This window comes from Tenrec ecaudatus, chromosome 4 (genome assembly GCF_050624435.1).
Source record: "Tenrec ecaudatus isolate mTenEca1 chromosome 4, mTenEca1.hap1, whole genome shotgun sequence".
NCBI classification, from domain to species: domain Eukaryota; kingdom Metazoa; phylum Chordata; class Mammalia; order Afrosoricida; family Tenrecidae; genus Tenrec; species Tenrec ecaudatus.
In genome coordinates, this window is record NC_134533.1 from 166,116,450 (window position 1) to 166,138,554 (window position 22,105).

Genomic DNA, 22,105 nt, shown 5'->3' on the forward strand with positions numbered 1-22,105 from the left:
AGAGTGTTTCGTTCTGCTGAACACACAGGGTCATGACGAATCAGAGCTGACTTACATGCACTTAACATCAAAACATTATACATAGACACGGAGTCCCGGAGGAGTAAGAGTGTTTAACATTTGACTAGTACCCAAAATATTGTAAGTTCAATCTCACTCAATAGGGCAGGCCTGATGGTCTGCCTCCCAAAGTCACCAACTTGCAATCCCTGAATCCCTGTGAAGCAGTTCTCTTTGCACCGGCAGTCCTCGTGAATGGGACCAGACTCAAGGACAACCAAGAACAAACCGAGATATACACACACACTCAACCCAAATCCACTATCTGGATTCGATTCCAGCTCCTACAAACAGAGTAGAACTGCCCCCATCAGGTCTGCAGAGCTGGAAATCTTTACAGAAGCGGACTGACACAACTTTCTCCCACTGTGTGGCCTCGGAGTGCAAATGGCTAACTTTCAGCTAAAAGCTGAGTGCTTTGACCACTGCACAACTAGAGGTCCCTTGTATTCATATACACATGCATAAATATATATAAATATGTACACATATATGTACATACTTATGTATGTGCGCATCTCTGATCCGGAATTTCATACAGAAAAGCCTGTATTTATCAACCCGGCCACACTTCCATCAGATGGTGTTAAAGGAGTATTTTCACCATGGGCCGTGGGAGACCAAAGCAGTTTAGAGGTACTACACGCAGACATAGCACCTCGTCCACAGAGGTCAGACTAGCATTCATGATGCCTGTAACTGCTGACTGATGGGCTATTCTGACATGCTGTGGCCAAATTCCTCCAAATGCCCTTTTACTCTCACACTACTTATACTTTGCTACCGATGGCCCTTTCTTCCAGGTGCTCAGGTATTCCATGAACTTCCTATTGAATTTATTATTTATCTCCACTTAAACTTTTCATAGCAATGTCTCACTCAAATGTTCGCATTAATGGGAACCTACCTTTTCTCAGTCACAGCCTCCATCACCACACTGTCTGCTGGATTCCACTCAACAAGGCAGGAGGGCGGGGTGAGGAAGGGGGTGTGCATGTGGGATGGAGGGCGGGGCCCAAGGGAGGAGGAAGGGACGTTTTCTCCCTAGTTACTTCTCAGTGCCATTTCCAGAACACTGGCTCTGGCATATTTTGGTCAAACCACCTCTGGAAGGTCACCACCATCCACTTACAGCTTTTACCAATATCTAGGCTACTCTCCCACCTGGGCTAGAGCCACTTCCCGGGGCTACTCTCTCAGCACCCAGCACCTGTCTTACCTGCATCTTCAGTCAGCCCCCCGCTCGTGAGATATGAGGTTTGTGAGAAGCTGGAATACACTTTATTCTTTACTTTTTCCTTGTAAATGCATTTAGAAGATTTTCAAATATTTGCAAAACTAAACCATTACTTCCCCAAGTACATATTTGTCATATATTTTATAGATACGGGGAAAATTACATACTGACTTTTTAAGAATAGTCTCTCCTGTGTCTCATCTTTCACATTAGACGGCAACCTCCTTACAAATAAAGAAAACTCACTGCAAGGCAACAAAGGCTCTTAATGAATAATTTTGGAATAAATCAAGAATAAAAAGGATCGGTCATCACCATTTTAACAGATTGTGTTTACAATAACATCTGAAATATGGAGAATTACTTCAGAAAGATCATGGAAAATGGAAAGAAGATCATAAAAAATTTAATGTAAGAAATTTAAGAAAACCTGCCTCCATAATTAAGAATGACACTAAAACATAAACTGCTCTTTAGAAGCCAAAATGTTGAGGAGTGCCAAAATATGATGCGTGCAGATGCCATCTGACCCAATGAAGGTTGAATGGTAATATATCAAATATAAAAGATAAGTTAAAGCTTGCCAAGTCATGGTTCTTTCACTACAGATATATCCTAGTGTTCTTTGTAGAGTCACTCTCGTAAATATGGTCTGATATTACTCTGAGGGTTCATAATAAGGATGAAGCGAGGACCTGGCTGGGAAACATGAAAGCCTGTTTGCTTGGGTGTCTTCATACGCAGAATCAACACTCGGTGGGTTACTTTCAAACAGTATGTAAACGATATTAAACAAACATGATTTAGGAAAAAAGTCCTGAAAAGTCTATTGCTCATTATATCAAAAACAATAAGCTTTTTATCAACATATTTAACTACTGAGCTGAAGTGAACATGACCAGAACTGAACAAGGTGGATTCTTTAAAATCAACCTTGAGATTGAAAACAAAAATATATCTGAATAATGATAGCTGCAAAATAATTAGCCTAGGAAAATTCATTTAAAAATCAAGGATTAGGCAAAGGTGAAATGCTATTAGAAGGTTCTTAAATATGGAAATGAGCTGAAAAAGTTATATCTTCTTGTTTGCCAGTTACCTGAAAATCAAATAGTATCTTCTTACCTTAATAACATTTCCTCTATTTTGTGACATCATGTGTGATCGATTGCCCAATTTGCCCACTTGTCCTGATTTCCAGTGATATCCACTTGACCTTCAAGATATATAAATAGGAAGCAAAATGTAATTACTAAATACTCTTCTCCTTTTAATGAAAACAAATATATTTTCCCTGTTTCAGGAAATGGGAATTCGGTTGTTAAAATGTAACAGACAACCACAAAATGAAAATAAAATATCAATAATGTCACAATATCCACACTAATTTTAAATTATAGCCCTCCCGTGTTTTTGACTTCTGTGGAGAAATGAACAAATGCTAAATGTCCAAACATGGTGAAAAATTCCATCTTTCAGGCATTTACAATAACTAAAGGTATTTTTTACTATAATTTATAGGAAACAGAAAAGTTGCCATAGGTCCACAAAGCTGTGGGTCCACAAATGAAAGGAGGAAAAGAAAGTAATATAAATCCCAGAAATATTCCGTTGATCTACTGGATGATGAATGCCTTATTAAGACTTAAAATTAGCTTCCTCATTGAAAGGTAACAGAGATTGTAAAGGAGACAAACGTTAATAAAGACTTTTCAAGGCACTTTTATTTGAGCCTCAACATTTAATTTTAAGTCGCCAGGCCAAGGAGTCCGATTTTGACTTGAACTATAATGAGGCAAAAACCTGCCCACAGTCACACCAAGAACAAATTACAAAGCCAACATTGGGACACGGGACTTCTATCTTCCTGACCAGTGAGTCATTTCCAAGTTCTCATTCTGGCTTTGACATTTACTGTCTGTGTGACCTTAGGAAAAGCATTTAACTATTCGGAAAAGTCAGTCAAGCTTTAGAACTGTTCTAAAAAATTTATTTAAAATCTAAAAAGCCTCGTCCGTTAAGGAAATTCGCTCTGGTGGCCATTACCAGGAATCTGATTCCCAAATGTATGCTGGGATTCACTGAGCGGTCCAAAGTGGCCCAAAGCTGTGAAGAGAGAGGAGTGGCCAGTGACCATTAAGAGGAGCAGCAAGAATCACTATAGACACGTAACCAAGATGGCGCACGACATGCGATGCAGTGCTTAAACCTATGCTCGGGTTACTGAGAGGAGTATGGGTATATGCTGCGCATCTTACTCAGAGCTGGAATCTAATGATAAATCCTAAACACGGAAGCTATAACAAACATATCTCCAATTGTCTTAATGCTTCCAAAAGTACTTCATAGGTGTGAGAGGCCATCACTGTGAACATCAAACAAAAGTAAATTTACTATGCAAAGCATAGCAAAAATTAGTGGTAACAATGGTACGTCAAACGTGGACTCACAGGCTGCAGGCATAGGCTTAAATTGTTGAAGCCTATTTGGAAGATTATTATGTCAATCTCTTTCAAAATGTAAATGTGCATGCATGGTGACCTAAAACTACACAGCTAGGAATTTGCCCCATCAACATCCTTGCATACCCAAGCAATGGTACAGGTAGATTGATACATCCAGTATCATGTATAATCATAAAATAATACAAAGTTTATAGATATTTAAAAACATAAATGTCATCATATACAAAGAAATAGTGTGCAGCACCCCCCAAAAAATGAGATAAATCTATGTATGCATGAGAAGAGCACTAAGAAATATCTAAAATCTCACGGTCATCAAACCAAAGTGGACTCATCAGGAGGCTATGGGACAGCATGGAACAGGCCCTATGGGTTTCTGAGACCGTAACTCTTTACTAGAATAGAAAGTCTCATCTTTCTTCTTTAGAGCAGCTGGTGGTTTTGAACTACCGACCTTAAGATTAGCAGCCCCACTCATAACCACTACACAACCAGGGCTCTTCTTTATGTTAAAAAGAAAAACAAAAAAACCTCTATAAATTAATCTACATATTTATAGAGATGATCCCTTTCATAAAATATAGCACAAGCACATCAGATGCACAAGGATACATATATTAACACAAAAGGGGCCTTCATACAGCTTGTGGTAAAATTCCATCATGTTTTAATTCCATTTTTCTTCTACCTTAATTCAAACTCCTTCCACTTGTACATACTGAGACTTGTAAGATATCTTCATGGAAAGCATTGTTTTAATTGTCAAAATGATACATTAATTGTTAAAAGTGGTTCTAGAAAATGGGCTGGGAGCCAGCCAGATCTAAGAAGAAATCCTTTTCACTCATATATCTTTCAAATCTACTTAAGCGTTTATGATACTATGTTCATAAGAAACAGAAGCACAGTTCAGTAAATATAATACTTGATAGTTCTCATCAATAAAATTTCAGGAAAAATGTATTTGCTACACATATTTCACACTCAATGAGTTAAGTAACTTTGGAAATATGTACATTTACTCTTTCACTCAGAAAGTATTCTAATAAATAAAAATAATCCTATAAATACAGTACACTGGTTGTTGCTTCTTCTTGATGGCATTCAGAAAAGAGCAAAAGCCCAAACTGGCACAGTCCCCTGAACCATTCCTGAGCACACATTCTGTGGAAGAACCGCTAAGTAAAAGAAGACAAGACTACACAAAGTGGAAGGGGAAGAGCTAGCGGCAACTTGAATAGGACACATGACATGAGCACAAAGCTGAGAGGAGATAGTCGATACTTTGTGTCCAGAGGGAAATTATTTACTCACTAAACTACTCATTCCCTGAAGATTATTATCATAACAGGGATGATATGTAAAACAATTCTTTGCACCTATCAGTTATTCCTCTGAAATTCCCTCAAATTTTACCCACTCTGTCTTATCTCTCTCTTTGTGCATGGTGGTGTCTAACTCCTGTAGTTTTCTTTCCATCTCTTTGTTCTCCAGCTCCAGCTGCACCTTCTCCATCCGCAGTTCTTGTGCATTTCTGAAGAAGTAAGATTCAAACACAACACAATTATTCAGGATTAAAAAATGTAGGGGTTAATATTACAATAAAATACAAAGATGACATAATATTATATCATATTTTCTCCTTAAATTTAATTAAGATAAGAAATTATGAAATATTTCTAGTACTTTTTTGAAATGTGATTTTAACATTTGCCTTCAATTTGCCTTTTCACTAATCAGTGTAGCCCTTAGAAACACTTTTATTTTTACTGTATCATAGATACAGATTTATATATAAACCCTGTCTTTACACAACTACGTGTAAAAAAATATTTTCTAATTTTCATATCGTCTTTCCTCTAAAAGAATGTAGCTCAATTCACTAAAATAACTCTTTTTTCCTGTGTAGGCAGAATACACTTAACTGATCATCTTAGAAACTTTAAACAAAGTTCCACCTTGATGTCCTAGAGGTATAAAGCACAAAATAAATCGTGGGGTCAAGTTGGGGAACAGAAACAGATTTGAGCATAGGAACTCTCAAAAGGAGAGTGAACGGGAGTTGAGTTGAGTTCCACCTACTATTTTCTCTGAAGAAAGGCAATAAAAAGGAAATTTGAGGACAGTATTGCTCAGGTTGTTAGAAGCTAATGAGTCCGTTCCGATTCATTGTGAGCCTATGCAAAAAAGAAGAAAATTACCCGGTCTAACACCACCATTGTTCTGTTTGAGTTCACTGCTGCAACCTCTATGTCAACCCATCTTGTTGGGGATCTTCCTCTTTTTATCTGCCCCTCCACTGTACCAAGCATGACACGAAACCTCACAATCCCTGCCTCTCACAGTCATGATGCATGCCCTAACCCTTAACTCAGGGGTTAGACTAAAGAATAATAGATATCACAGAAGGGACTGAGAAATAGAGGTGATGAGCAGCCACTGAAGGGCAGGTGGGCTGAAAATACATCTCCAAACAGGTGCAATCAAAGAAAATAACCAGAAAATAAAAGGAAGTAAAGACAATTCAGAAGCTTCAGGGAGGCATGAAAATATAGAGAAAGGCATTGTATTTACTTGACAAGGGGTAATATGAGCACGTCTATGCCCGTGCTTTATAATAGGTAAGAGGATACCAGAAACAATGAAGCTTCCAGTCTAGAGAGGAATGCAGACAAGCGTGATGCCACTTGAAATATGTGTGAGTGTAATGGTGCTCTCACTGGGAAGTACCAGAGCTACCTTACAGATGGGCCATATATCCCTGCCTCTTTGACCGTGTGTGGAATACCCAGAGAGTCGGAGCTAAGAGCTAAAGGATGAAATGATTTAGTCAAAGGGAAGTAGGACTAGAAATGTTACAGCAAGAAAGAAAAGTATGTGCACTTGTGGGGAAGAGTGGTAGGAGGTTTGAGAAAGGTGGTAAGAAATCGAACGACTAGGTTCAGATGGGAGTCAGGTCATGCAAAGCTGCTTTAGCCATGATGAGAAATAGAGCATTTGGTCCTACGAATAAGGAAAATCCATCCAAAGATTTTAAGAAAAATGATCGTACTTGTCTGTACTTTACTCTGGCTTTTTATAGAAAATTAGAGTGTGCAAGGCTAGAAACAGGTAGCCAGTTAGAAAACAATATCAGTAATCCAAATAATACAGGAATTATGTTGGTCTGACTGCTTAAGGACAAGGAAAAGAAGGAGCCCCTGAGAAATGTGTGGAGATAGAATTGACTGGAAAAATAAACTATCCCAAAGTGGAAGCCAGATGAGAGAGGAGACCAGGAAGAAAACTGAGACCACTACTAGGTTTTCTACTTGAGGACACAGGAGACAAATGGTGCCATTTCGGCCTACCATCACTGTGAAGTGAGGGGACGGCATCGACATCATTCAGGATTGGGTCCTCAGCAAGTCTCCCTGCCTACAGACTTTCAACACCATCTCAATAGCCCACAGCACTTTCTACACAGCATGCAAGGAATTAGCTCAAATGCAAAAATATGATTGTATCACTGCTGTGGTTACAAAAATTGAGCTCACCAATTAGGTGGAGATGAGACTGAAGAAAAGAGCTGGGTTAGTGACCAAATGATCAGGTTTATGGGTGAATTCTATGGATCTGAAGCAAGTAAAATATCTCTCCTAGAGAAAGTCTTGGGCACAGAGCCAGGGGGCAGGCAAGGCTACTCAAGAAAGCAAGGGTTTGTACTGAAAAGTCAACCCAACCAATGCAACTGAAATGGGCGGGCAATGAAAGGGAGACTAGAGCACCAGGAGATCAGAACTAAGCTCAGACATTGCCAAATGAAAGCAGGCGTGAAACAAAGACAGAGAGCTTCAGGGGCGTTCACATAGACGGGACTGGGTATTCCTGAGCTGCTCTGTATGAATTTATGGGACATGGGTACTGATATATGTCCTCCAAAGCTACCTAACGCAAAGAATCAGAGCGTGACTTTCTGATTCTGCAACCAATCTTTCCTAGTAGTATATAAGAATCTGTTCTTAATATAATTTTCTTAAAGTTTATAGAAATATACACAGACCTCTTGAAACATCACAGCGTGCATGCCCTATAAAAAAGGGTTGGCGCAGTTTTAGTCCCCACCAGCCCACCCACCGAAAAGATCCATACGGTGTTTGTGGTGAAGTGGTCTGCTTAATAGGACTCTTCTGGTCTCAGTCTTTGTAGCTCCCGCCAAATGACTGGGTAGGACCATGCAGACTGCATGTATTTTCCCTTTTGCTGATGAGACTGGGTAAGAGAAGGTGTTGGAAGAGCTGAGAGGATTGTATAATTCAGTGACTGTTAACAGAGTTCATGGCAATTGTTAAAACTTAGAAATCTGAGTATAAAATGAGCCCTCTCAGAGGCAGGAAGGGGATAGCTCATTCTCACCAGTGAAGAAGAATCATAAATGAAGTGCATCTTTTGGACCCTAAGATTCCTGCACATGGAACCTCCTCAATCCTGCAACACAGAGAACTGATAGGGGCGGGTAGGGGTGTATGTGTAAGGGTCAGCATAGAAGGAGCAACAGCAGAAGCAGGAGCCGGAGCACTAGACAGAGTGGTGGGCATCTATCAGACAGAACAAGTCAAACTGCATGCCTTTGGGCAGCAGGGTCCTTGCTTGCTCAATGGAATGCCTCCAGGCACTTAAGTGGGAAGTTTCTGGGTTGAGGTTTGGAGCAGAGGGCATTTGTCTGCAGTATTAAAGGAATTTGGTAACAGTGCCTGAGCAGGGCAGAGGTCAAAGACCAGAGAGAAGCATCTTTGCCAGCATTCATAAAGAAGCTTGGATGTTGAAGTCTTGTCTGGAGGCAGCATGACAGTACTCAGCCTTGTGCTGAAGAGTTTGATTCTCCTTCCCCTTTGTGAAGCTAAAGGGGGGTCAGATGCCATCCCGTGCCAGTTTTACAGTGTTATACCCCACAGCAGTAATGCCATATATTTGCATAGCATTTTCCATTTTACACAGAGCTTTCCCACCAGTATCACTGAGTGGGGCAAAAGGAAAATCCTGAAGACACTGGATAATGACAGGTGTATTGATCTAGATCAAGCAACTCAAACATGAAAATGAAAAATCGACAGCCTGTCCGTAGCCCAGGTTGGCCGGTCCTCCAACATATTTGAGGGCAAAGCCTTACGTATTGCAGCGACATTAGGTGATCTCGATGAGAAATTGTAGGGTGAACACTCGGGGAGCCAGGCAATGCTATGAGATTCCCGGGAGACCAAGAATTTGGGGCTCTGACTGATGGTATCTTGTAACTAATCTAGGATATAATCACCTCCTATGGATTGAATTGTGCACCCCAATAATGATCACAGCAAGTCTAAACCCTAGCCATGCAGCTGTTGACACAGTAATTAGAGCAATTGGTTCAAACACAGTAACAATCAGGTGCATGATTGGCAGTCTTTTGTTCTGTTGTACATGAGTCACTAGGAATCAAAGCTCACTGGCTGGTCCCTAACAACAAAAGCAGCTTATATGTAGAGCTGATCCTACTGGGAACAGGGTTTTCTTTGTTATTTTAACAAGGCTAAGTCAGGGTGAGGTGCACCTTTTCATCATTCTCTTTGGAGATATGAGAGAGCAGCTTAGGCAAGCAAGTCTGAATGCAGGGCAATAGGTCACTGGAGACCTTCAAGGAATGCTGAGAAAAATTGGGGCAAAGATTCTCACTGAGAGAAGACAGAAAGCACCTTCCACAAAGCCTACACCCTGAATTCAGAGTCAGAGCTATGAAAAAATAATTCCTGTTCACTAATGTCACCCATATGTGGTCCTTCTGTCATAGCGATGCTAGAGAACTACGGCAGTATTCTACCTTAGAAGTCAATTCATCCCAACGCCCTTCTCTATGCACAGCATATGCGTCTGCATTTAAAAGCCTCTTGCCCTAATTTCTCCTTCAGGATGAGTCTTTCATTTTTTAATTTTGCAGGAAGTACATGAAAATCTTTGTAACTTCCTGTTACTCTTACCAAATATTTAAAAAGTATACTACTTTCACTTATGACTTTTCACTTTTGTTCTTTTTATGAACAAAATAAAATATGAACCAATATTTCATTCATATTATAAATTATTGTAGATATATACATACATTTCTATAAAATTCGAAACTTAACCTGTGAAGGATAAGAATATAACCATGTAAAGAATATAAATGTGATTTCACAAAGCTTGAGTTCACCTCTAGAGATGATCTTAAAACACAACATACTCCATTAATAGTGGGCAATTGATTCTATTTAAGTAATAAATATATAAGTACTTACTTATATTTTAGCTTAACAGAATTTCCAGGTTTTCCCCATGGAAGAACTACAAAATCTCTTGTGTTCATGATTCGCGTCTCAATGTTGTCTTAAAAGTGCTGTGATTTGTAAAAATCTTCTGAAAAACATCCAAGATAAACAAATAATTATGACAGAGGTAACTCAGTGCGAGTTAAAAATTCAAATTACTTATCATGCAGGAAACAGAAAGACAGCTTTATGGGGGAAAGGTTAAATCAGAGTTTCAAAGAAAATATAATTTATGCTAAATATAAAAGTGCAAACACGTCCATTGCCATTGAGTTGATTCTAATTCATTGTGACACTAGGAAACTGAGTAGAACAGGCCAGGGCTCTACATTCTTATTGAAGCAGACTGCCACAAGCTTCCCCACTGAGTGGCTGGTGAGTTGCAAACTCCACCCTTTGACCTAACAATCAAGTACTTGACCACTGTGCCACCAGAAATCCTATGCTATTTAGAGATCTTACAAGTGAGGATGGTGAGACTGTAGGTCACATACTTTAAACGTGTTCCAGGAGAGACCAGACCCTGTAAAGGGGTACTATGTGGGACAGAGGGTCAGCAGAAGAGAGAAAGACCCTCAACATGACGATCTGACACAGTGGCCTCAACAATGAGCTTAGACATAGCCACAAATGTGAGGAGGCTGCAGGAACAGGTAGTGTTTCCTTCTACTGTGGAGAGAGTCACTATGAGTTTGTGTAGAGAAACTCAATGGCACCTAACAAGAAAAGTAGAGATGATTCTTGAAGGGTTCAAATGGCTAAGTGTTTGGCAAATAGACAAAAGGTTGGTGGTTCAAATTCACCCAGAGGCCTTCAGAAGAGAAACCTGGAGATCACCCCTGGCACATGTGGCTCATCATGAGCCGGATCTACTCAGCAGTAACTGGCAGGGGAAAAAAAATGAAAAGGTACTAATAAAGTAGACCTCAAAGGGCTGAGATTTCACCAATATTTATATTTAGCAAAAAGTTGGGAAAATATTCAACTGAAAGTAAAGACACCACTTATTAAGACACGCTAAACAACAAAGTTTAGTTCTTCCTATGGCTAAGGTTATAAGGTATTTGTTCCCCCTCAATACAGTTTCATGAAAAGGGCCTTAAAGATACAAATTAAATGCAAAAACCATTCATATGAATAGAAAATGAGAATGAATGTATGCAATGATTGCCCAGAGGAACTCTAATAGCCTCGCTTACCAAAGAAAACTTTCATCACATTGTCTTTGACTATGATCAGAAATGAGCATATTTTAGAAAGAAAGACTCAACAAGAAATGAATCCAAAGAAGGGGATCCTTTCCTTAAATCTCAGTTAACTAGAAAAATAAATTATTTAGAACACCTTGGTTCCAAAGTATCCCATGGTTCTATGACAATTTACTGGGTAATAATGCATTACTATATCACAAGCACAATATGAGATTTTTATAGGAATAAAATATCCAAATTCCAAAAGCCCTCAAAGAAATATAGAAAGAAATTATCATTGTAGCCATAGTCCATTTGATGCTGTCTGTTTATACATGCGCTCCTGTGGTGGTGTGAAATTGTTTAATAGGCCTCTTCTACTCAAGTCTTCACTGTGTAAGCTTGCAGTATTTGAAAATGCGTCACAGCTAGGCATATGGTCTCCAACATAACTTCAGCATAACTTTCTAGTTAACTCAGATTTAAGAAAATAAGCCTTTTTGGTTCCTCAGCACTTGCTGCTGAAGATCAAGGATTGCAGCCTTCAGTATGGATTACGACTCAATGTGAGGAAGCCCACCATCCCCACCACTGGACCAACCGGTAACATTGTGACAACTGCAGGAAAGGTTGCAGTTGTCAAGCGTCTTGCCATGTTTAGATCCACAATCAATGCTCATGAAAACAGCAATGAAGAGATCAAAAGATGTATGGCATTAGGTACATCTGCTGCACAAGAAAGACCCCTCAGAGTACCGAAGAGCAAGGACGTTTCTCTGCAGACTAAGGTGCACCTGACCTGAGCAATCCCATTCTAAAGTGCATCATATGCATGTGAAGGTTGGACATTGAATAAGGATGGCCAAAGAAGAATTGACGCATTTGAATTGTGGTGCTGGAGAAGAATATTGAAAGTACCATGGACCGCTAAAAGAACAAACTGATCTGTATTGGAAGAAAACCAATCTGTATTGGAAGAGGTAAGACATGAGTGCTCCTTAGACGGAAGGCTGGCAAGACTTCATCCCACATGCTTTGGACATATTGTCAAGAGAGACCAGTCCTTGGGGGATATCATGTTTAGTAAAGTAGAGGGGGAGCCATAAAGGAGGAAGGCCCTCAAGGAGAAAGACTGACAATTATGAGGATGGGGCAGGACCAGGCAGAGTTTCATTGTGTTGTGCACAGGGTCACTATGGGTTGTAGTTGACTCTATGGCACCTCACAACAATAATAAAAACCCAAGACTCTGTAGCTCCTTCCAAATGACTAGTTGGGACTATGCAGATATGGTGTGTGTAACACTTACAGAGAGGGTGTCTCAGTCTCAGCTGTCATTCCCCTGTCTCAAAGGAAGAGAGAGAAATTCCAAGACCATTTGAAGGTGAGCCCCAGTGGAGTCTGTTAGAGGATTCTGTCTACAGAGGGGAAGCCAAGACCCAACATAGCAGAGGCAGATGCAAGGAAACCAGACACAATGGGGAGGCAGCTCCACGACTCTGAGGATGGAGGCAGAGCAGCAAGGCTGGCTGGCTTGCCACAGAGACCAAGGGACCACGGGGCGGAGAGACTGAGACTAGAAACACACTCGGCTTCTGGCTGAGAAAGGTGTTGCTGTGAACCACTGTATCCTTGCTGCTTACTAATCCTGGCTTGTATTAACCTGTTAAATGCCCTAATAAATCCCTTGAATTATGAGTATTGTCTCTGAGTTCTGTGTGGCCATTGAAAGGGAATCATCGATCCCAGTATAGAAGTAAACTGCCTTGGAAGGAATGGCTCTGTCTGAATGTAAAGAAGGGTGGAGGGTAGAAGCGTATCTGACCCCTGCCTCTTGGCAAATAGGGAAGCTGGAAGAGGTCAGATATGGCCATCCCAAGTTGGTTACTGTAGTTCTTAAGATAAATATTTATTCCCATCCCAATAAATATTGATTCAGATTCTGCTGCGTGAAGTACTGTGCTGAGCACCATGGAGCATTCAGGGCCCAAATACATTTGTATTATGGGCTCACATGGTTTCGTGAAATAGGTCATATAAGATTTATATACAAAACCACAACACAAGATAGAAAGCATAAAGGCCATAAAATGTATGGATTTAATACTATAAGGAGGAAAGAATGTGTTGCTTACAAGCATTTAACTGGGGCTTTGAAGGGTCAGGGAGATTTATATGAAGACATAGATGGCAGTGACATATCAGACTGTGGGAGAGCACTACTCCTCAATGTGGACTAACAACTAGTTCCATGTAGTTAATATGCAAGTTAATGCACATATGCAAGTTATGTGGAGGAAACAAGTAGGCCTAAGTCTAGAAATATAGCCCAGTTCCCAGTAATAAGTGGTTTTAAATGCTAAATTGATCTATTTGAAATGCATTCTGTAATGCATACGAGTCATTGAAAGTTTTAGAGAGAAATACTGAAAATTAATCTAGAAGTTTGTTCAATGACAGAAGGGAGGGAAATGCGCAGACTAGAGTGGAGTAACTAAATGACCAGCTATTGTGACATCATTGTTCACAATTCAGTGAGAGTCCTGGAGCTAGCCATCACCTAACTGCAGGGACTCAACCATCCTCCATCCTTAAAACGCCTTTGAAACGCTTCTTCGGGACCTTTCTTCAGAGCCTGCAATTAATGTCACACACACATATTGTTTTAAAAGCTAAAAATGACACTGTGCAGCAGAAGCAACTAGGACGCTCATTCAGCTTTAGTGCCACAGTATGTGTACTGGCTCCACCCATTCAGTACACCCTGGAAAGGTAGCTTGGACCACTCTGAATGGCAATCTGAGTGTGTTTCTACATTCTCTTTGATAATCTTAAAATAGAACTATTAACAATGAACTAATTCTGGAATAGGAGGAAGTATAGATATGTATCCAACAATGAACATGTGCCTAACTATTCCTTTGTGTCCTCTGTCCCTGGTGCTGAAGCTACACCAGGAAATGAGACATGGGATGGCCTCCCAAATACCTCTTAATCAAGGGAGAAGCCATGTACGCAATTACGCGGACTGTGCCTCTGTGAGGGGCAACTGACTCAGACTCATTCCTCAGCCGACAAGCACTACCTCCCAAAACTAAAACCAGTGGCACAAAGAAATCAAACAGTGTGGAGGATACAAGACTAGGATTTAGTTTGTCTTTGGAGGCAGAGGAAGCAATAGTTTAAAATGGAACTCTCCCTTCAATAATCATTTTAGTAAATCAGACTTTTGCTTTCTTTTCACCAGATAAAGACTATAAAAGCTACCCCAAAAAAATCTTCAAGGAAAAAAACCCCCCAACACTCTAGGATTTACCCTGCCCATTAACATGGGGGCTATACATATTTCAGTCAGAATCAGGAAATTTAACTGCTGTGGTCTCATCTGATGTCAGGAACATCAGGTGAAATCCCAGTGCCATGAAATATATAGAGCCGCAGAAACCCCAAAGACGAGCTCTCTGATTAATTCAAAGACCTCAAATGGCCTTAGATTCATTTACATGTTGACTGGCAAATATAATTGTATGTGTATACAAATAAACAATGGCGATCTTACCTTTACAAAGAATGAAAGTCTGTAAATCTCATTAGACTGAGATGATTCAGATTTACAGCTTTGCTGATAATGTAATTTAACCTCTAAATGGTCTTATTCAGGGGGCATTTCACTTCACTGAATGCAATTAGTAAGGTTTATTTTCAATTAAATGTTTTATCAAGTCACAGGCATAAGGCAATTTCCTTGTATGAAGAAAACAGAAAGATTATAGTTGTGAGTCATGCGGTTCTGCCTATTTCCTTTGGTAAACCCAACAGAGAATGAGTCATCTGCCTGGGGACAGCAAGGATATAACAATGTCAGCAGCAAGACTAGCTAGGACAAGGCTTTAGTCACCTAGAAGAAAAGGGGGCGTGGGGAATGCAGATACAGTCTCTATTGTGCAAATGTCACAGTTCCTGTGTTCTTTGGTCACTCTATTTTTTTAATTACTTAATACTCAAAGTTAACAGAATTTTCCTACTTGAGTTTTTAAAAATTACACTAGGTTTTTTTTGTTTTTAGGCCTACCTACATGTTGGGTAACATGACCCCCAACTACCTATGAGGGTTTTGATGCTCCTTGAACATATATTCCCATTTAGGGAAAGCAGCCCAATCCTCAACCGCTGTGAGCACAGAACGGAAACAGCGTACTTAAAATGATTTAGTAAGCTAGTAACGCAGAATGTCTGGAGAGAGTAGTCGACTTTCCCTCAGAACTAACCAACACACCCTTTGAAATGAGAAATTTGAAAAAAATCAGTTAGCAAGGTGGGCCACATTTTGTAAATGAAAACTCATTTTAAGGCTAATTGATTGTTCTTCCATCCCATTGTCATGTTAGGCAGAAAAACTGAAAAGCCAGTATCATTTCCTTCAACACATGATTTCAAAAGGTCAAATACACAAGTTATTTTGGATAGAGCTGCATGCCTGACTCATACAATGCTACAGTCCTTAGAAATTGAGTCCCAAGGAAGAAACATTGAAGATGAATTTGTTAAAATAATTTAAACCCCTAACATTATACATACTACTTTTAACACTTATAAATAATACATGATCACTTCCATAATCTCCTGTGCTAGAGTGACTTCCTGAATAAATATACACCATTTTCTCCTCACACGGACCCTAGAAGCATTCATTATTCAGCCAACCAAAAGCTCAAAGACGGAAGTACAATGACAGCGCATTAGCAGTGTGCAAATTGGCCCATACATTTTCTATGACTCTGAGTTGACTCTATAGCAGTGGATTTGTGGGGTTATATGGAGGCTCCCTATAAGTGACTGAGAAAGTGTTCCTTTAGATATGAAGAGGAAAATTACTCATTTAAAACATAGGCAATCCCTGGGTTTGACAAATGAGATACAATCATGTAGCTAAGTAAAATGTGTAGGTAAGTCAATAGATTCTTATTTAGCCTTTGACTGCTGATCACAAGGTAAGGAGTTCAAATCCACCAGCTGGTCCTTGGAAGAAAGATGTGGCTTTCTACTCCTATAAGTAGTTAAAGTCTTGGAAACTGACAGGGGCAATTCTATGCACACCTTGTCTGAATCAATTCAATGACAGTGAAATTTGGCTTAGAGGAACCCTGATGGCGGGGTAAGTTACATGTTAGGCAGCTAACCAAAGGCCAGCAACGTGAACCAACCAGAGGGAGAAAGAAGAGGCTTTCTTCTCCTGTGAAGATTTATAGCCTCAGACACTCACATGGGCAGTTCTCCTCTTGTCTATAGCATCTAGTGAGTCAGAACTGACTCAAGAGCAGTGATTTCGCTCTGTTCGTTTTACTGCACGAAAAGTAGCCCTGTGCAGGCTCAGTGGGGTAAGCCTGGGAAACGAAGGAGCAGACGGCTCCCAGAAAGATTGACAGTCTCAAAAACTCCACCTAGTTTCCCTATGAATAGAACTCACCTCCAAGGCAGTGGGTGTGGGTTTAGTGCAAAACATGTTCAGAGTCCTTCCCGAGATGTAAAGCTGCACACGCGGCGAGGGAACATGTTCTGCAGAATTTATGAGTAGGAGCTGGTGAAAGCTCTGGGCTAAGGAGACCTGGTGGTAAAGTGCTTACAGGCTGGACTGTGATCCCTACAGTAGCAAAATGCCAGCAGCTCCTCGAGAGAAACAGTTACAGTCTGGGAAACCCACTAGGAGTCAGCACTGACTCAATAGCAGTAAGTTTGGTTTGGGTTTGGGAGCCACAAGATCAGCAGTTCAATCCCATCAGCTTCTCTATGAGAGAAAGATGAGACTGCCTGTTCTTGTAAAGACTTATAGCCTTGGAAAACCTGAGGAAGAGTCCCCTGTGCTATACAGAGTTGGATTCTAAGTCAAAGGCAGTGGGTTAGAGGTTGATTCAATCATTTAAAGAGAGTGGAATTTGATATAATATTGTCATGTAAGTACAAGTTGCTAATAAGTAGACAGTTTGTAACCTAGGGAATTATACTTTCAAACCCAAACAGTAAAAGCTACAGATCAGAAACATAGGAGGCCTTCTTATTGTTGTTAAAGGTCATTGAGTCCGTTCCAACATAGATCCAACATAACTAAACAAACCAGTCCTCCATTATCCTTGAAATTGTTCCTCTGCTTGAGCCTATTGTTGCACCACTATGTCAATCATCTTCTTGAAGGACTTCCTCTTTCCTGCTACCCCTCCACCTTACCACGTGTGAGGTCCTTCTCCAAGTATGGATCAGTCCTAACAATACATCCAAAGTACCTCAGACAGTCTTGCCATTCTTGCCTCTAAGGAGCATTCTGGCCTTTCTTCTGATAGAAATCGGTTTGTTCTTTAAGCAGGCGATGGCACTTTCAATCATTTTTTTCTCCAGCACCACAATTCAAATGCATCTATTCTTCCACAGTCTTCTTTATTCAATGTCCAACTTTCACGTGCATGTGATGTCATGGAGAATACCTTGGCCTGGGCCGGGCGCACCTTTATCCTCAAAGTAGCTTTCCTGCTCTTCCACACTCCAAAGAGGCTCTGGGCAGCTGCTTCACTAAGGCAGTGCACCCTTTGAACCCTGGATTGCGGCTTCTATTATCCTTGGTTGTGGATCAAAGTAAGACAAAAGCCCTTGGCAACTACAATCTTTTCTTTATTTATCATGATGTTACCTATTGGTCCAGTTGGGAAGATTTGGGTCTTCTGTACATTGAGTTGTAATCTTTGAATGTCATCAACTTCTTCAAGTCTGCCTTCCTCACTTTCAGCAAGCAAACTTGTGTCATCTGCATATCACAGGCTCCCTCGGATCCTGATGCTGCATTATTCATATAGGCCAGCTCTCGGATGATTTACTTAGCACTTAGTGTAGAGTCCGCTTAGAGGGGCCTGTTGGATAGTACTAGCTAAGCTCATCAAGCTTTGCCTTTATTATTTTCTGCATTCTTTTGGATTAAGTTGTCTCTGTTTGTTGGGTTTTAATGATTGTTTTTACTTCTGTTCTTCTTTGAATGATTTTTTAACATTTTATTAGAGATTCATACAACTCTTATCACAATCCATACATGAATTGTATAAAGCACATCTGTACATTCTTTGCCCTAATCATTTTCAAAGCATTTGCTCTCCACTTAAGCCCTTTGCATCAAGTTTTGTATGATTTTTATAGTAAATCTAAGAGAGGTAAATCTATGGAGACACTACCTAGATTAAAAGTTTCTTAGGATTACAGCAGGGGGGGGAGGTATAATTGGGGAGAAAGGGGGAGCTAATAATGATGATTACAAGAATGAAGAAAATGTTCTAAATTTGATTGTGGTGATGATTATACCACTTGTATAAACATATTCAACCCATTACCTTGTATGGTATATGAATTATATGTCCATAAAACAGTAAAAAATAAAACAAAAGACAAGAACTAGGTCAAGTCCAACAATTAATCAACTTGCTATCCAAGTTCCAAAAAGTAATACAAGATCTGGGGGGGAAAAACCTGCCCCCAAACATCTAGAACCCCAATATCAATGAAGACTTGAAAAGAAGGCACCCAGCTTTCCATCTGTCCCTCCACTGAAAGGGCCCTTATACTGTTATACTCTCTGACCTCACAGGAGTGAAGCCCCAGCAATGGCCTGTTGGATTCATCATTCAAAGATACAACCATACATCCAACCCAACCAGAGATTGACACAGCAGGAAAATACAACTGGACCTGTAAACCCATAGAAGATCTATAGCTACTTTTCAAAAATTCCAGATAAATTTGAAGTTTCTGTTATAAACAACAACAAAAATGTTACTTAAGGGTATATCTAATTAATTTGTTTCTCTATCCTCAACATATATTTCAAAGTTCTCCCTTTACTAAACCTTTACACGCTACAGTTAATTTGTTAGCAAACACTCCCTACAATTGCTCTTGCTGAAAAAAAAGATAGCCTCGGGTCTAACTGGGGAAGCCTCGGCAGCCTCTTCAAAATGCTCAACCCAGCAGTAAGGAGTCATGCAGGAGTGCACACCTTGCAGGAACCAAGACTTCTGTAACTACTTCAAAAAGGGTCTTTTTCACCCTATAGCTGGTACGTGTTTGACTTAAAAGGGGCTTAAGATCCATGTGCCCCTCTCTTTACCCACTCACACCTGAACGGGAGATCCTCGCAGGGCCTTTGAAGAACACATTCTGCACATTCAGAGTTAAAATGCATTCAAACAACTGACCACTTTCCCACCTTCTAGGTCTCTCGCTTTCAAATGCTTACAGCCTATCAAATACCTCTGTCCCATATGGAGGAGCTCACACAGGAAAGTCCTTCTAAGGAATGCCACTCATCAGGATGTGAACATCTAGCGTTAATGGCTGACCCCGACTGGGCCAGGGGAGGAGAAAATAACTGTTTTCTGCTACATGGTATTTCAGGCAAGGGCCACTATTGACACACCTGGCATGTTATGTTCTGAGAAGACCTCGTCAACAAACACCCAACAACAACACTCCTTACTTCAACTACAGCAGCATGGCAAGGGCTTATTCTTGGAAACAAACTTATAAGAAGGGCTGAGATGACGAAACTGAATATATATATATATACATATATATATGTATATATATATCTCACATGTCTGACTGTCTTCCTCCCCACGTGGGGTTATATTTTGTTTGCAGAGAATCTGCTTATCAGTGCCAACGCACTATATGAACTGAACTTCATACCTTAAAAATCCTAGAACCTATATTGGTGGCTAAAATTTATGGCCCCAATACAAAGCATCACTCACAAAAATATAAAGGAGGGCAAGTTTCTCAATTCCGAATTTAGTGGGAATCAGCGCTACACAGGAACCATTTCATTCCACTGAATTTCAGCTATGGCATCTCTTGAAATGGCTAGACTCAACATCTGCATGGCAGGCTCCATTGTCACCCTACAAAACCAGATAAACTCCATAGAAGTCGTTGCACTCCAACACAGAAGATGCCTAGATACGCTAGCTGCTGCACAGGGAGGAATCTGTACCAAACGAATACTATGAGGCTAACCAGATTGGTCAAGTTCAAAATCACGTTTACTGTTCCCCAGATAAGCAAGACACCTTGAGGCCCAGGGAGCACAAGGCGGGCATTCCTGGTCCAGTATGTGGCCTTGGAGCTCTTGCTTGCCTTTCTAAGGTCCACTTGCCTCTTGAATAGTTTTATTGCCCTCTGGATCACGAATTCTTAATATGCTTGCCCACTTAATATCTTTTAGGTTAAAAACCATTCATGCCTGGGTATTCAACCCTCTAGCTCATCAGCCAATGAAGTCCACACCCACAAAATCCCTAACAAACCCTAACCCCAACCTGCCCTGAGAAGGAACCCGTGATATCGTCTTACAGCCTGTTCTATCTCCATACTCAGGAGGAAGCAACCATGGAAGCATGAGTTTCTACTCTCATCATCCCCAAAATAGAACAAGTTGTTTCAACAGTTCTGGGAATGGCGCGATATGAACCCACTATGTGTATCTGATATCTGAAGAGAGTAGACTTACAAACCTGTAGCTGAGGAGAGAAAACTCATAAAAGCAAGAGCGCATCCAGACTAGTGCACCCTCTTTCCAATAAAACAAAAGCTTACTTGCTTGATTGCACCATCTCCTTCCTTGAATTTTCTCCCGTCAGGAGTTAAGGACTCAGGAGGGGGATGTCCCAGATTTGAGACTTTCTCAGCTAATAGTTTCAAACTGCTGACCTTGTGATTAGCAGCCACACATTACCCACTCCCCTACTATGGCTCTTCAATCCAGTGCCATCAAATCAGTTTAGACTTATAGTCACCGTATACAGTGCTTCAGAGGCTGTGAAGCTTTACCAGAACAGACAGCTTCATCTTGCTCCTTCAGCACAGCTGGCAGGTTCTAACAGCTGGCCTTGCAGTTAGTAGCCCAATGCTGTACCACCAGCCTCCTCACTTCAATTGGCTATCTGGATCCCAGAATTCAAATGGTTTCTCAAGAACTATGTCAAGTGACTCTGCCTAGCAGTTAAGCTGCTACAAAATCTGTCCCAGTCTTCCAAAGCTTATTTCCCCACATCTGCGCACCAAGTTTTCTGAGCCCAATTCAAAGGCCACGTGTTTTCGAGATGTTTTCTAATATGTGAGCTTTTCCTTGTGTAGTTTGCTGTAGTGTCCACTTTGTGTTACTCTCTTTCTTTGTTAAATACGTACACTTTCTCCTCACTTATTAACTAACTCATTTTCTGACATTTTGCATTTAGTAAAAACATAATATAACTAAATTTGAAAATGAATAATATAAGTCTGACAGTAATAAACTTCAACATGGGAGTTGAATGTAACAGTGGCTGTGTTGGTTAAAGTTACATGTCTAAGCCATGATTTTCTGTGCTTTGGCAGTTATCTACTGATGAAATCTGGCAGCTATATAATAATGTAATTTGGCAGTTAGGTAATGATACAGTGACCCTTCATTTTGTGATTGGATATACCTATTGTTCATCTTGGCGTGATGCTAATTTTCACGTAGAGCATTGGAATCTAACCACATTGATGAATGAGGAGTGGGTGTGCTATTTTCCCAAGACTAAATGATTGGAAGGCAATCCTACCACTAATCTTTGAATTCCCATTTATCAACATAGAGCCTACATCGATCAGAAGCTCAGTATATGTTTGCCAAAAATAATGTGAGAAGTTTTAAATATTTTCTAATTTGTTGTACAATTTACCAGAAGATATAAATGGTTTTTAAAATGAACTCTTTACAATACCACTGAAAAAGGGCACAAGACAAGGATGCCCCCTGTCCCCTCTTCTATTCAA

The 22,105-nt window shown here is 40.3% G+C and overlaps 1 protein-coding gene across 2 annotated transcripts in view; it reads right to left on the minus strand.

Moving 5' to 3' along the window:
* Nucleotides 1–10,120, minus strand: part of ZBBX (zinc finger B-box domain containing) — a 140,844-nt gene extending 130,724 nt beyond the window's left edge. For both annotated transcript variants that reach the window (XM_075548891.1, XM_075548890.1), the window contains exons 1-3: nucleotides 10,053–10,120; nucleotides 5,183–5,296; nucleotides 2,423–2,513 (exon numbers count right to left, since the gene is read on the minus strand). In XM_075548891.1, the coding sequence (XP_075405006.1) occupies nucleotides 2,423–2,513; nucleotides 5,183–5,296; nucleotides 10,053–10,120 (273 nt within the window). The remainder of the gene's footprint in view (nucleotides 1–2,422; nucleotides 2,514–5,182; nucleotides 5,297–10,052) is intronic.
* Between the last annotated feature and the right edge of the window lie 11,985 nt (nucleotides 10,121–22,105).